The 12784-nt window shown below is 46.4% G+C and overlaps 1 protein-coding gene across 1 annotated transcript in view; it reads right to left on the reverse strand.

Moving 5' to 3' along the window:
• Positions 1 to 2115, reverse strand: part of ISY1 (ISY1 splicing factor homolog) — a 32228-nt gene extending 30113 nt beyond the window's left edge. The window contains exon 1 of the mRNA XM_004036273.4: positions 1725 to 2115. Within this exon, the coding sequence (XP_004036321.4) occupies positions 1725 to 1727 (3 nt within the window). The 5' untranslated portion in view covers positions 1728 to 2115. The remainder of the gene's footprint in view (positions 1 to 1724) is intronic.
• Positions 2116 to 12784: the final 10669 nt, after the last annotated feature.

A 12784-nucleotide genomic window follows, 5' to 3' on the forward strand; every position in this document is an offset into this window, starting at 1 on the left:
GAAAAGTTTTACAAGAATACAATCACAAGCAAACCACTTGAAGTACTATATGAACAACAATAAACAAAAATCAAAAGATGTCCAAATCCTGTGACCAAGGCTGCTCCTCCCTCTACTTAAAATCTTTACTCCTCCACTGACCCTAACACCTTGTATCTGGCTAACTTGCATTATTCTTCCTTCAAATTTTACTTGTGTCATGACCACCCAGAACATTATTCTGTGACCCCTTCTTCCCAGTTAGGCTGGTGTCCTCTATCAAGGATTATACTTACCATGGCATTTAACACCCAGCATCACAATTGCCTGTTCCCTGCCAGTGGTATTTGGGGAAAATAAGTCTGAAGACTGCCTTTCGTAAAGTTTTATGTAAGTTCTGTCACACTAAATGTCAACTCAACTATCCCTGAAACACAGTGTCCGACAGAGAACGAGTTTTCTGGGTTGTAGTCTAGGTAGAAAGAGTCCTGGCTAAGTCAGGGACTTACATTCCCAGTTCTTCCACTTACCATCTGTGAGAAGTAGTCTCTCTATCACTCAGTTTCCCCATCTTTACAATAGAGATCATACCTCATCTTACAGAGCTGTCACGATATCTTCATGAGACAAATACACCAGGCATGCAATTTATAGACACTCAGCAAAATCGAGTTCAATTTAAATCTCTTTTGAGATTCTCCCCTTCAACTGACACAGAAACAAACTTGGCAAATGCTTGGTAGATAGGCAAACACCGCAGTAATTTGGGATATACCTTCTCACAGAAACGGCTACTACTTTTTTTTTTTTTTTTCTTTGAGACGGAGTCTCACTCTGTCGCCCAGGCTGGAGTGCAGTGGCGCGATCTCGGCTCACTGCAAACTCCGCCTCCCGGGTTCACGCCATTCTCCTGCCTCAGCCTCCCGCGAAACGGCTACTTCTATTCCACTGGTTTCTCTCTTTTTCTTGGGAGCTTGTGCTCATCAATCTACAATGGCTTCCAATATATCTCTTATAACCTAACCATGACGCCCAGTGTTTCTTATAGGGGCTTCACTTAATGAAAATAATACAGTAGCCAATATTACGTAGTGCCGGTACCAATCATCTTTGTACCGGCACTACGTGTATTCTTAAATTTACACGTCGTAAATGCTTCTTGAAGAAATGAAGAAACCAACAAATGACGCCAGACCACAGAGAGCACACCCTCATAGAACACTTTGTCTATGCCATTCATTTATTCAATAGTTATTGAACATCTGCAACGACTCTGTGTCAGACATTAAGGAAGCAATAAGGAAAAGACCCTACCCTCGTGATGTTTGTATATTATGGAGCAGACTGAGAACGGACATAAATGAAATAATCCCAGAATCATATAGTCACAACTGCTCTTAATCTTCTCTGTGGTATTTAGGGACAAACAGCCGGCCCACACTATGCACCGTAACTCGGAGAGGGACCTAGCGCTTCTCTGTGTCTTAATTTCCCTCAGGTTAACCTAAAGAGCTTCATCGGGATTAAGACACTGTCCAGGACGGTAACGCGGCTCCCGAGTTTCCAGTTTTCCAATTTGTGACAGCTAATGGAGGCAGGAAGAGAATCCCCTCGTTACACCAAGGAACTTGAAGCCCTCAGCACTGCACGTCTGAGCCTCTACCGAATGAGCGCCCCAGGTGGACTGGGCGCCCCCCCGCTTGCCCGCCCATCCACTCGCTCCCTCACCCGCCCACCCTACTCACCATGGTGTCGCTAAGGGCGCCGTCCTGGAGCCCCGCGGCCCCTGTCCAACAAACTCCACAGGCCCAGAAGACGCCGACGCTCACAGGACCTGAAGATTCTAACCACCCACAGACACTGATGTTTTGCCGGAAACGTAAAAGACAGGCACCGGAACTGAATGGGAGTACCGGAAGTGCCCAGACGAAGCGGACGCTCACAGAAACTGAAGATTCTAACTGCCCACACTGTTTTGTCGGAAACGTAAAACAAAGGGACAGGAAGTGAACGAGAGTACCGGAAGTGCCCGGACGAAGCCGACGCTCGCAGGAACTGAGGATTCTAACTGCCCACAGAGCCTGATGTTTTGTCGGAAACGTAAAAGAAAGGGACCGGAAGTGAAAGGGAGGACCGGAAGTGAAAGGGAGGACCGGAAGTGAAAGGGAGGACCGGAAGTGAAAGGGAGATCCGGCCGGAGATTGGGAGAGAAAATTCTGGCGCTGCGTCAGGCGGTCTTCCGGTAGCGCCGGCAGGCATCATCATCACACGCAGACGTGTGATCGGGCTTTCGCAGAGGGACTGGCGGTTTTCGGACTCAGCCCAGGCGGCGGGTCTTAGCTCTAGAAACAGGAGTACTAAATGTCTTGCGTTCACTATCGGTACTGCGGAAGCAGGCGGCGCTGGGCGCGTTATGTGGAAGGCTGAGTGATTGTCGCTCCTCTAATCCCACCGGCTTCCTTCTTGGTTCTTCTGTTAGAGCAAATATCCCCTTTTGGAAATTACTCGACCTCATCTCTGCGACGAGGGATCTACGGCCCCGACAGCTCCCCTAGTGGGAGCTGGAGTGTGCGTCCTGCAGGAGTTGGAGCTGGCCGGGCTTCGTAAACTCCTTCACTTTTCCTTGTCACTTCTTAGGGCCATTTCTAGTTTTTCTGAGCTGGTCTGTTGGAATCGCGGGGCCTTTCAGAGCTGGACAATGCTTGAGGTCATCCTCTTTTAAAATAAAAATTTAAGTTCCAGGCAAAAAGTGCCACTTAGGGGAGGAGGGTGGCTGGAGAAGTGCGGTCACTGTCCTGAGCACATCGCTGGGACCAGAAGATCGTTAGACAAGGACCAGGAAGACAGGAGAGGTCCCTGGTAGGAGACGTTCTGATGGTTACTCCCGCATGGTGTCAGCAATGAGGGGAACTGGGGTGGGGAATTCAGGTGAGGGCCCGCAGCAAATTCGGTTACAGCCGCTTTCCCCTTTCAAGCATGGTGCCTCAGCTGCAGGGACTCCCTCCACCACGGGACCTAACTAGTGATGAGCACCCTAGCAGCAGCCAGGAGGCACAAGCCAAAGAGAGAAGCAGCTGACATGTGGTTGAGGATCAGACAGGACAGGAAAAGTACTTAGAATAGTCACCAGAATATCATACCTGAAATGTGACAAGTTTTAAGTGGGCATATGACCACCCACTACAGACCCCATCCTCCCACCTGTCTGGTTTATGATTATGGCCAATGAGAATCGAGTCAAAGGAATGTGTGTCACTTAGATGAAGCCATGACAAAAATATACATCCCTTGCCCTTTTCCTTTCTCTGCTGACTGAGAGGTGTCCATGGGATCAGCCAACCTGAATTCAGAAATGGAAGTATTGTGAAGATGCCAGAGTTCCCCCCTCCCAGCTCTGGAAAACTGAGCTCTGCAAAATGAGAAAAATTAAAACATGTCTTGTTAAGGCCTCTGTATTTGGGGGTCTTTTGTTCAAGCAGCTTCACTTTTACCTTAAATAGCTGATCTGAAACAAGCAGGGTCATTCCTCACTCAAATGAGGCCTTCTCAACATGTCCATACCACCTTTATCCATTACGTCCCTGACTCTAGGATGCAGAGATCACATATTAGCAGGATTCAAGAGGTGTTAGCTATGTTGTCCTAGCATCTGCTCCCCCTACCCACTTATCTCAGTTCCATTTGGGGAGCCCTCTGGTTGTGGGGAAGGGAACTGCATCCCCAGCTTTAAGTATGGATCAAGCGCTAGATTAAGCTAATCCATCCATCCAATCTCCCTAGGCATAGTGACTGGTGGGTTTAAGACCCAAGATGACCTAGTCAGAATGAGTCTTGAGATCTGCTTGCAATGCTGGAGAAAATAGATCCTGCTGGATGTCAGACAAAAGGCAATACCAACTGTCAGCCCCTTTAGAGCTCAGGAGACAAGATTTAGTGTTTGGTGACATCATTGGGTGGATGAGAATAAGGCCTTGCCTCCAGCCCACTTAAATCTTTAGTTATGTGAAGATTTATGTAAAATTCTTTAGGGTTGTAACCAATAAGAGTCAGACCTATCTTGCCAGTCTGCTAAATGGCCTTCTTTTCTCTGCTCACACTGATCTTGCCTTTCTTCATGATGCTCCTTTTGCCTGCAGCACCCCGTCCTTTATGCCCCCTGCCACTTGACTAATCTGACTGGATGATGCCTACTTACCATTTGAGACAGTTTAAACATCCGGGATTCCAATCCCAACTATGAGCTGTCATTGGATCACATCACTAATCCTAAAGCAGCAGTTGTAAACTGGCCAGCAGGCTGGATTTGGCCAACAAAGCTGCTATGATTTACATCGGGTTACAAAAATTAGAAAATCTCACATACAGATGCTAAAGTGAGACAACATTGAGCCTACATTCCTGAACAGCAACCACACAGGTGAAAAAAATCTGGTTTTATTAGTTCATGTATTTTAAGTGGGATAGAATAACACATCAAATTGGGTGAAAAAAACTAATATTAAAAAGGTATTTTCCGGCTTCAGGCAGCACTTTTGCCTAACATTCACATATATGTCCCCTAGCATCCATGTAAGTGCCTCAAATGTTGTCCTCCACTAAACATGAATTCACTGGAGAGCAGGTATTGCAGGCAGAAAAACAGCCCCCCAAAATGTCCACATCCTAATCTCTGAAACCTGTTGGTACGTTACCTTACATGGCAAACGGGATTTAGCAGGTGCAGTTAAGAAGCTTGAGATAGGGCCGTGTGCGGTGGCTCATGCCTGTAATCCCAGCACTTTGGGAGGCTGAGGCAGGTGGATCACCTGAGGTCATTAGTTCAAGACCAGCCTGTCCAACATGGTGACACCTCATCTCTACTAAAAATACAAAAATCAGCTGGACACAGCGGTGAATGCCTGTAATCCCAGCTACTCAAGAGGCTAAGGCAGGAGAATCGCTTGAACCCAGGAGGTGGAGGTTGCAGTGAGCCGGATCACGCCACTGCATTCCAGCCTGGGCAATAGAGTGAGACTCTGCCTCAAAAAAACAAAAAAAAATTTTGAGGCCGGGCGCCATGACTCATGCCTGTAATCCCAGCATTTTGGAAGGCCGAGGCGGGTGGATCACGAGGTCAGGAGATCGAGACCATCCTGGCTAACACGGTGAAACCGCATCTCTACTAAAAATATAAAAAATTAGCCGGCCGTGGTGGCGGGTGACTGTAGTCCCAGCTACTCGGGAGGCTGAGGCAGCAGAATGGCGTGAACCCGGGAGGCAGAGCTTGCAGTGAGCCGAGATTGCACCGCCGCACTCCAGCCTGGGCAACAGAGCAAAACTCTGTCTCGAGAAAACAAAATAAAAAACAAGACAAAAAAGATTTGAGACGGAAAGATTACCCCAGATTATCCGACAGCCCCAGTGCAACCACAAGTATCACAAGTATTCTTTTTTTTTTTTTTTTTTGAGACGGAGTCTCACACTGTTGCCCGGGCTGGAGTGCAATGGTGCAATCTCAGCTCACTGCAACATCCGCCTCCCATGTTCAAGTGATTCTCCTGCCTCAGCCTCCCAAGTAGCTGGGATTACAGGTGCCCGCCACCATGCCCAGCTAATTTTTGTATTTTGAGATGGGGTTTCACCATGTTGGCCAGGCTGGTCTCAAACTCCTGAAGATCACCCCCCTCACCCTCCTAAAGAGCTGGGATTACAGGCGTGAGCCACCGCACCCGGCCAATCACAAGTAACCTTATAAGAGGGGGGCCAGGCTGGGCGCGGTGGCTGACACCTGTAATCCCAGCACTTTGGGAGGCCAAGGCAGGTGGATCACCTGAGATCAGGAGTTCGAGACCAGCCTGACCAATATGATGAAACCCTGTCCCTACTAAAAATACAAAAATCAGCTGGGTGCAGTGGCATGCACCTGTAATCCCAGCTACTCGGGAGGCTGAGGCAGGAGAATCGCTTGAACCCAGGAGGTGGAGGTTGCAGTGAGCCAAGATCACACCATTGCATTCCAGCCTGGGCAACAAGAGTGAAACTTTGTCTAAAAAAAAAAACACAAGACAGGGTCCAAAGTTCAGAATCAGAGGAGATGTGATGAAGTTGATGCTGGAGTGACATGGACATGAGCCAAAGAATCCAGAAAGCCTCTAGAAGCTGGAAAATGCAAGGATAAAGATTCTTCCCTAGCGCTCCAGAAGGAAAATAGCCCTGCTGACACTTTTAGTCCCATAAGACGTATTTCTGACTTCCAGAACTATAAAGAACTGGTATTGTTCTAAACCACAAAGTTTGTGTTAGGTTGTTAAAGCAACAATACGAAATACAGATTTTGGTACCTCCAAGTGGGATGCTTCTCTAACAAATACCTAACAGTGTGGAAGTGGCTTTGGAATTGGGCAATGGGCAGAGGCTGAAGAATTCTGAAGATGACAGGAAAAGCCTAGAATGCCTTAATTATTAGTAGAAGTATGGGTTAGCAACTCTGCTAGTGAGGACTCTGAAGGAAATGAAAAGCACAACAGAAGAAGTGCGTGGTGGCTCACACCTGTAATCCCAGCACTTTGGGTGGCTGAGGTGGGAGGATGGCTTGAGCCCAGGAGTTGAAGACCAGCCTGAGCGACATAGGGAGACCCTATCTCTACAAAAATTTAAAAGTTACCAGGCATGGTGGCTTGCCTGTGGTCCCAACTTCTCGGGAGGCTGAACTGGGAAGTTACTTGAGCACAGGTCAAGGCTGCAGTGACCCGTGATTGCACCACTGCACTCCAGTCTGGGCTAGAGAGACCCTGTCTAAAAAAAGGAAAAATGTAATAGAACATACAGTGTTAAAGAATATGTAAATCATCATAAAGACTGTTAATAGAAATATGGACATTAAAAATCCTGCTGGGGCCCAGGCGCGGTGGTCACACCTATGCCAGCACTTTGGGAAGCCAAGACAGGCAGATCATGAGGTCAGGAGTTCGAGACCAGCTTAGCCAACATGGTGAAACCCGGTCTCTACTAAAAATACAAAAATTAGCCGGGTGTGGTAATGGATGCCTGTAATCCCAGCTACTCGGGAGGCTGAGGCAGGAGAATTGCTTGAACCCGGGAGGCGGGGGTGGCAGTGAGCCAAGATTGCGCCATTGCACTCCAGCCTGGGTGACACAGCAAGACTCCATCTCGAGGGAAAAAAAAAAAAAATCCTCATAGTGAAGGCTCAGAAGGAAGTGAGGAGCATGCTACTGGAAATGGGAGGAAAGGGGGTCCTCAAATAGTAGGAGAAACTTAGCTGAATTGTGTCCTACAGTTGTAAGGAAAGCAGAACTTGTAAACAATGAACTTGGATATTTAGCTGGGGAGGTTTTCTGGTTTCTTCCTACTGCTTATATAAAATGCAAAAAAAAAAAAAAAAGAGAGAGAGATTGAGGGAAGAACTATTAAGCCAAAAGGAACCAGTACTTGATTTGGGAAATTCTGTCTTCCATATAGCAAAAGATGCTAAAATTAGGGGATTCACTGCAAGGAATGTGTGCTCTGGAGAAAAAGCCAAGGGTGCAGTTGTACAACCTTTTTCTGCCGCCTCAGAAGAATCAAAAGATCAGAATATTCATTCATACTGAGGGCTCTTTGAAGAGACCAGGCAACTGACACAACCATCTCAGCAGAAACCAGAAATAGAGATGAGATTATCCCATCTGTTTGTGGAGGAGCCTCCTGTTTGTCTAATGGAATGAATTCCCACAACACACAAACGAGACTCACAAGGTTCTTGAGAATTTTATACCAGCAGAAACACTGCCAGCTTGGACTGTGAGAAAAAGGACAAAATGTAAGAAAAGGCTTGAGCCTGAGGATATCCTCAGGTGGAACTGATGAGATGTAGATGAGATTTTACTCCACACCCCCCACCCCAATTATCAAAGATTTTACGAAAGTATCGATGGGCTGATACTTTGGGTAATTTGGAATAGAATACATGCATCTTATATGTGAAATGGATGTGAAACTTTGGGGGCCAGAAGCCAGACAGAATAGTACCCTCCCGAAGATGTAAATTTTCTAACCCCCCAAACACTAGCAGCCAAACAACCAGAAACTACCACCATGATGATCTGAGATAGTATTCTACCCAGCACTGTGGGAGGCCAAGGCAGCAGGACTGCTTGAGCCCAGGAGTATGAGACCAGCCTGGGCAAAAGAACAAGACTCTGCCTTGAAAAATATATATATATAACAGGCGGGCCGGGCAAGGTGGCTCATGCCTGTAATCCTACCACTTTGGGAGGCCAAGGCGGGCGGATCACCTGAGATCAGGAGTTCAAGACCAGCCTGGCCAACATGGTGAAACCCTGTCTCTACTAAAAATGTAAGAATTAGCCAGGTATGGTGGCGGGCACCTGTAATCCCAGCTACTACGGAGGCTGAGGTAGGAGAATCGCGTGAACCCAGGAGGCGGAGGTTGCAGTGAGCCGAGATGGCGCCATTGCACTCCAGCCTGGGCAACAAGAGTGAAACTCCATCTCAGAATAAAAAAAATAAAAAAAATAGGCCGGGCGTGGTGGCTCATGCCTGTAATCCCAGCACTTTGGGAAGCCAAGGTGGGTGGATCACCTGAGGTCAGGAGTTCAAGACCAGCCTGGCCAACACGGTGAAACCCTGCCTCCACTGAAAATACAAAAATTAGCTGGGCGTGGTGGTGCACACCTGTTAATCCCAGCTACTTGGGAGGCTAAGGTGGGAGAATCACTTGAACGCGGGAGGCGGAGGTTGCAGTGAGCCGAGATAGCACCACTACACTCCACCCTGGGCAACTGAGTGAGATTCCATCTCAAAAAAAAAAAAAAAGCCAGGCTTGGTGGTGGGCACCTGTAATCCCAGCTACTAGGGGGGTTGAGGCAGGAGGATTGCATGAACCTGGGAGGCAGAGGTTGCAGTGAACAGAGACTGTGCCACTGCACTCCAGCCTGAGAAACAGGGCAAGACTCTGTCAAAAAAAAAAAAAAAAAAAAAAAAAGAAGGGAGGGAGGGAGGGACGGATGGGCAGACGGACGGAAGGAAAAAAGAAAAGAATGAGCACACATTAATTCCTGGGAGTCTTGCATTTTAAATGATTTAGAATTCTTCCATTAATTGTTCCTTATAACTGAAGTCTTCCAGGATATCTATCATCCATGGCTCTCAAACCGTAAAAACCACTTAGTACAAGATTAATGGGGAAATTCAAGATGAATGGACAAAACTGAAATCACTGAACCAACTGATGATGTTTATGATCACCAAAACTAAAACCTGACATTTTGCACCTCTTGATGATGCAACAGGAAGCACACTGCATCTCCTATGATATATTCTTGTCTAAAAGAAAGAAAAAGAGGTCGGGTGCAGTGGCTCATGCCTGTAATCCCAGCACTCTGGGAGGCCGAAGCAGGCGGATCATTTGAAGTCCGGGGTTCGAGACCAGCCTGGCCAACATGGGGAAACCCTACCTCTACTAAAAATACAAAAGTTAGCCAGGTATATCGCTTGAACCTGCGAGGTGGAGGTTGCAGTGAGCCAAGATCACGCTCCCACAGCATTCCAGCCTTGGCGACAGAGCGAGACTCCAACACAAAGGAAAAAAAAACCAGGCTGCCATGGTGGCAAGGCACCTATAATCCCAGCTACTTGGGAGGCTGAGGCAGGAGAATCACCTGGGAATCAGAGGTTGTAATGAGCCGAGATAGCGCCACTGCACTCCAACCTGGGCAAGAGGGCAAGACTCTGTCTCAAAAAAGAAAGAAAAAAAAAAACAGAACCTATGTATATAGGTTTATATATATGTAAAATCAACCTTCTGAATCTACCATTTTACAAAAACCACGGGGGTTAAAAATCATGTGAAACAATATCACAATGATACCAATCAGCCAAATATAGGTCATAGGATCAACCTCAGGTTTTCTTCAGTAAAGACAGGAAACTATTAGAGACTTAGACACTTAAGAGACATTACGAAACACATGTATAGAGAACATCTGGATCTTGATTCAAAAAAACAAATTAGAAAAAATATTTTCATCAAGTGAAGAAAAAAAAATTTTTTTTTGAGACGGAGTCTTGCTCTGTGGCCCAGGCTGGAGTGCAGTGGCAGGACCTCGGCTCACTGCAAGCTCCACCTCCCGGGTTCACGCCATTCTCCTGCCTCAGCCTCCCCAGTAGCTGGGACTACAGGTGCCCGCCACCACACCCGGCTAATTTTAAGTGAAGAAAATTAAACAGAGTTATGCATGCCACTGAAGAATTACTAGGCTGGACACAGTGGCTCTTGTGTATAATTCCTGCGCTTTAGGAGGCCAAGGCAGGAGGATCACTTCAAGCCAGTAGTTTGAGAGCAGCCCAGGCAACATAACAAGACCTCATTTTTTTGGAGGCAGTCTCGCACTATCCCCCAAGCTAGAGTGCAGTGACACCATCTTGGCTCACTGCAACCTCCACCTCCCGGGTTCAAGTGATTCTTCTGCCTCAGCCTCCTGAGTAGCTGGGATTACAGGCAACTGCCACCATACCCCACTAATTTTTGTATTTTTGGTAGAGATGGCGTTTCGCCATGTTGGCCAGGCTGGTGTTGAACTCCTGACCTCAGGTGATCCGTCCGCCTCAGCCTCCCAGTGCTGGGATTACAAGCGTGAGCCACGGTGCCTGGCTGCAAGACCTTGTCTCTACAAAAAATTAAAAAATTAGCCGGGCTTGGTGGCACACGCCCCTAGTCCCAGCTACTATGGAGGCTGAAAGTGGGAGGATCCCTTGAGCCCAGGAGTTGAAGGCTACAGGGAGCTATGGTTGAGCCACTGCACTCCAGCCTGGGTGCCCATAGCAAGACTCTGTCCCAAAAAAAAAAAAAAAAAAAAAAAAAAAGGCAAAAACTTTAAGCTGAACCTAATAATTTAGCCTCCAGACCAGGAAATACAGAGATATAGAAAAACAAGTTAAACGGTACCATAGGAAAACCAGTAAATAGAGGACATTCAAAAAAACTGTTGTAGCCTCCTAACAGTTAAGTTAGGAGAGTAAGACAAACTAAAGAAACCGATTAACCTGGCCGGGCACAGTGGCTCACGCCTGTAATCCCAGCACTTTGGGGGGCTGAGGTGGGCGGATCACTTGAGGTCAGGAGTTAAGAGACCAACCTGGCCAACAGTGTGAAACCCCGTCTCTACTAAAAAAAATTAGCTGGGCTTGGTGGCAGGCACCTGTAATCTCAGCTACTCAGAAGGCTGAGGCACGAGAATTGCTTGAACCCAGGAGGCGGATGTTGCAGTGGGCCAAGATCATGCCACTGAGCTCCAGAGCAAGACTCCTTCTCAAAATAAGAAAAAGAAACACATTAACCTAATGCAACTCATAAATGCTGACTGGATCCTGGTTTGGAAAAAGTAGCTACATAACACTTCTTAGACACAATTATGCTATTTGAATATAGTATTAGATATCAGATACTAGGGAATAATGTTTAGATACATTAAGTATGATAATGGTACTGTGGTAATGAGAACATATTATAAGATGCAATGATAAAGTGAAGTGTCACGTCTATAACTTACTTTCAAACTATTGTTAACTCTAGATCGAGAACACATGGGGGGGGTTCATTGTACTGTTGTTTTTTTTTTTTTTTGAGACAGAGTCTGTCTGTTCCCCAGAATGGAGTGCAATGGCGCCAATCTTGGCTCACTGCAACCTCTGCCTCCCGGTTCGAGGTATTCTCCTGCCTCAGCCTCCTGAGTAGCTGAGAATCAAGGCGTGTGACACCACACCTGGCTAATTTTTGCATTTTCAGTAGAGACGGTTTCCCCATGTCAGCCAGGATGGTCTCGAACTCCTGACCTCATGATCCACCCATCTTGGGTTCCCAAGGTGCTGGGATCACAGGAATAAGCCACCACGCCCAGTGTGACTCCTTTTAGTTAGCTGGATTTCTCTGTAAAATACACATTTTCATGTTGCATTTGCTTTCCAGTCATCAAGGTCAATGCAAATAAATTTTATCTTATAAAGGAACACTTTGTGGTCTCCTGTGAATAGGTCCTTAATTATGTTGTTTCAAAAGGTCTCAAAAGGCAACTAAAGTACTACAAATTCAGCACAAGGAATGGGTGCATGAAGCAAAGGAGTTCTAAATTTTAACCAACCCACTTTACTTTTTCCCTTCCCAACACACAAAGCTGTGATTAACGCAGGAGAAAGTACTATTAACGAGAACTAAGCTGACCTGAAGAGCCATAAGAGCCATAACAACATATCCCATTTGCTATGTTTTAGGTTTTCCTACATGAGGCCCAGAATTTTGGGGGAAATAACTCCATGTGCACACCAGCCCCCAAACCTCATTTAACACTGATGCCTTCAAAAATAAGTCTTTCCCCCAACCTAACAGTGATGCCTTCGAAAAAGTCTTTCCTTATGCTGTTTCATACATATGGTAGAAAATAAAATTGTCAAGATATTTATTGTGTTAACATGTGAGACAAACAATTTGCTCAGTAAAAATAGCACATGAAAAAATATTATAAGCTTATATTCATAAAGAAATGGGTATGTTATTACCTCTTTTTCTTGCTTGCTCGGGACTATTAATTTGACAAGGTTGGAATGTGCACAGCACAGCTGAGACACCATCATTTTAACACTGAATCACTATACCATGAACTGACAGAACCCTGCATGAAGGATGAAAAACTCATACCCAAAGTCAAGAATCACACAGCAGCATGGAGGGGGAAAATGAACTATATGATGCTAACTGCATTTAATTTCGAAGTGGGGGGAAACAGGGCATGGAGAGTGAATAATGGTTGAA

This window comes from Gorilla gorilla, chromosome 2 (assembly GCF_029281585.2).
Source record: "Gorilla gorilla gorilla isolate KB3781 chromosome 2, NHGRI_mGorGor1-v2.1_pri, whole genome shotgun sequence".
Classification (NCBI taxonomy): Eukaryota; Metazoa; Chordata; class Mammalia; order Primates; family Hominidae; genus Gorilla; species Gorilla gorilla.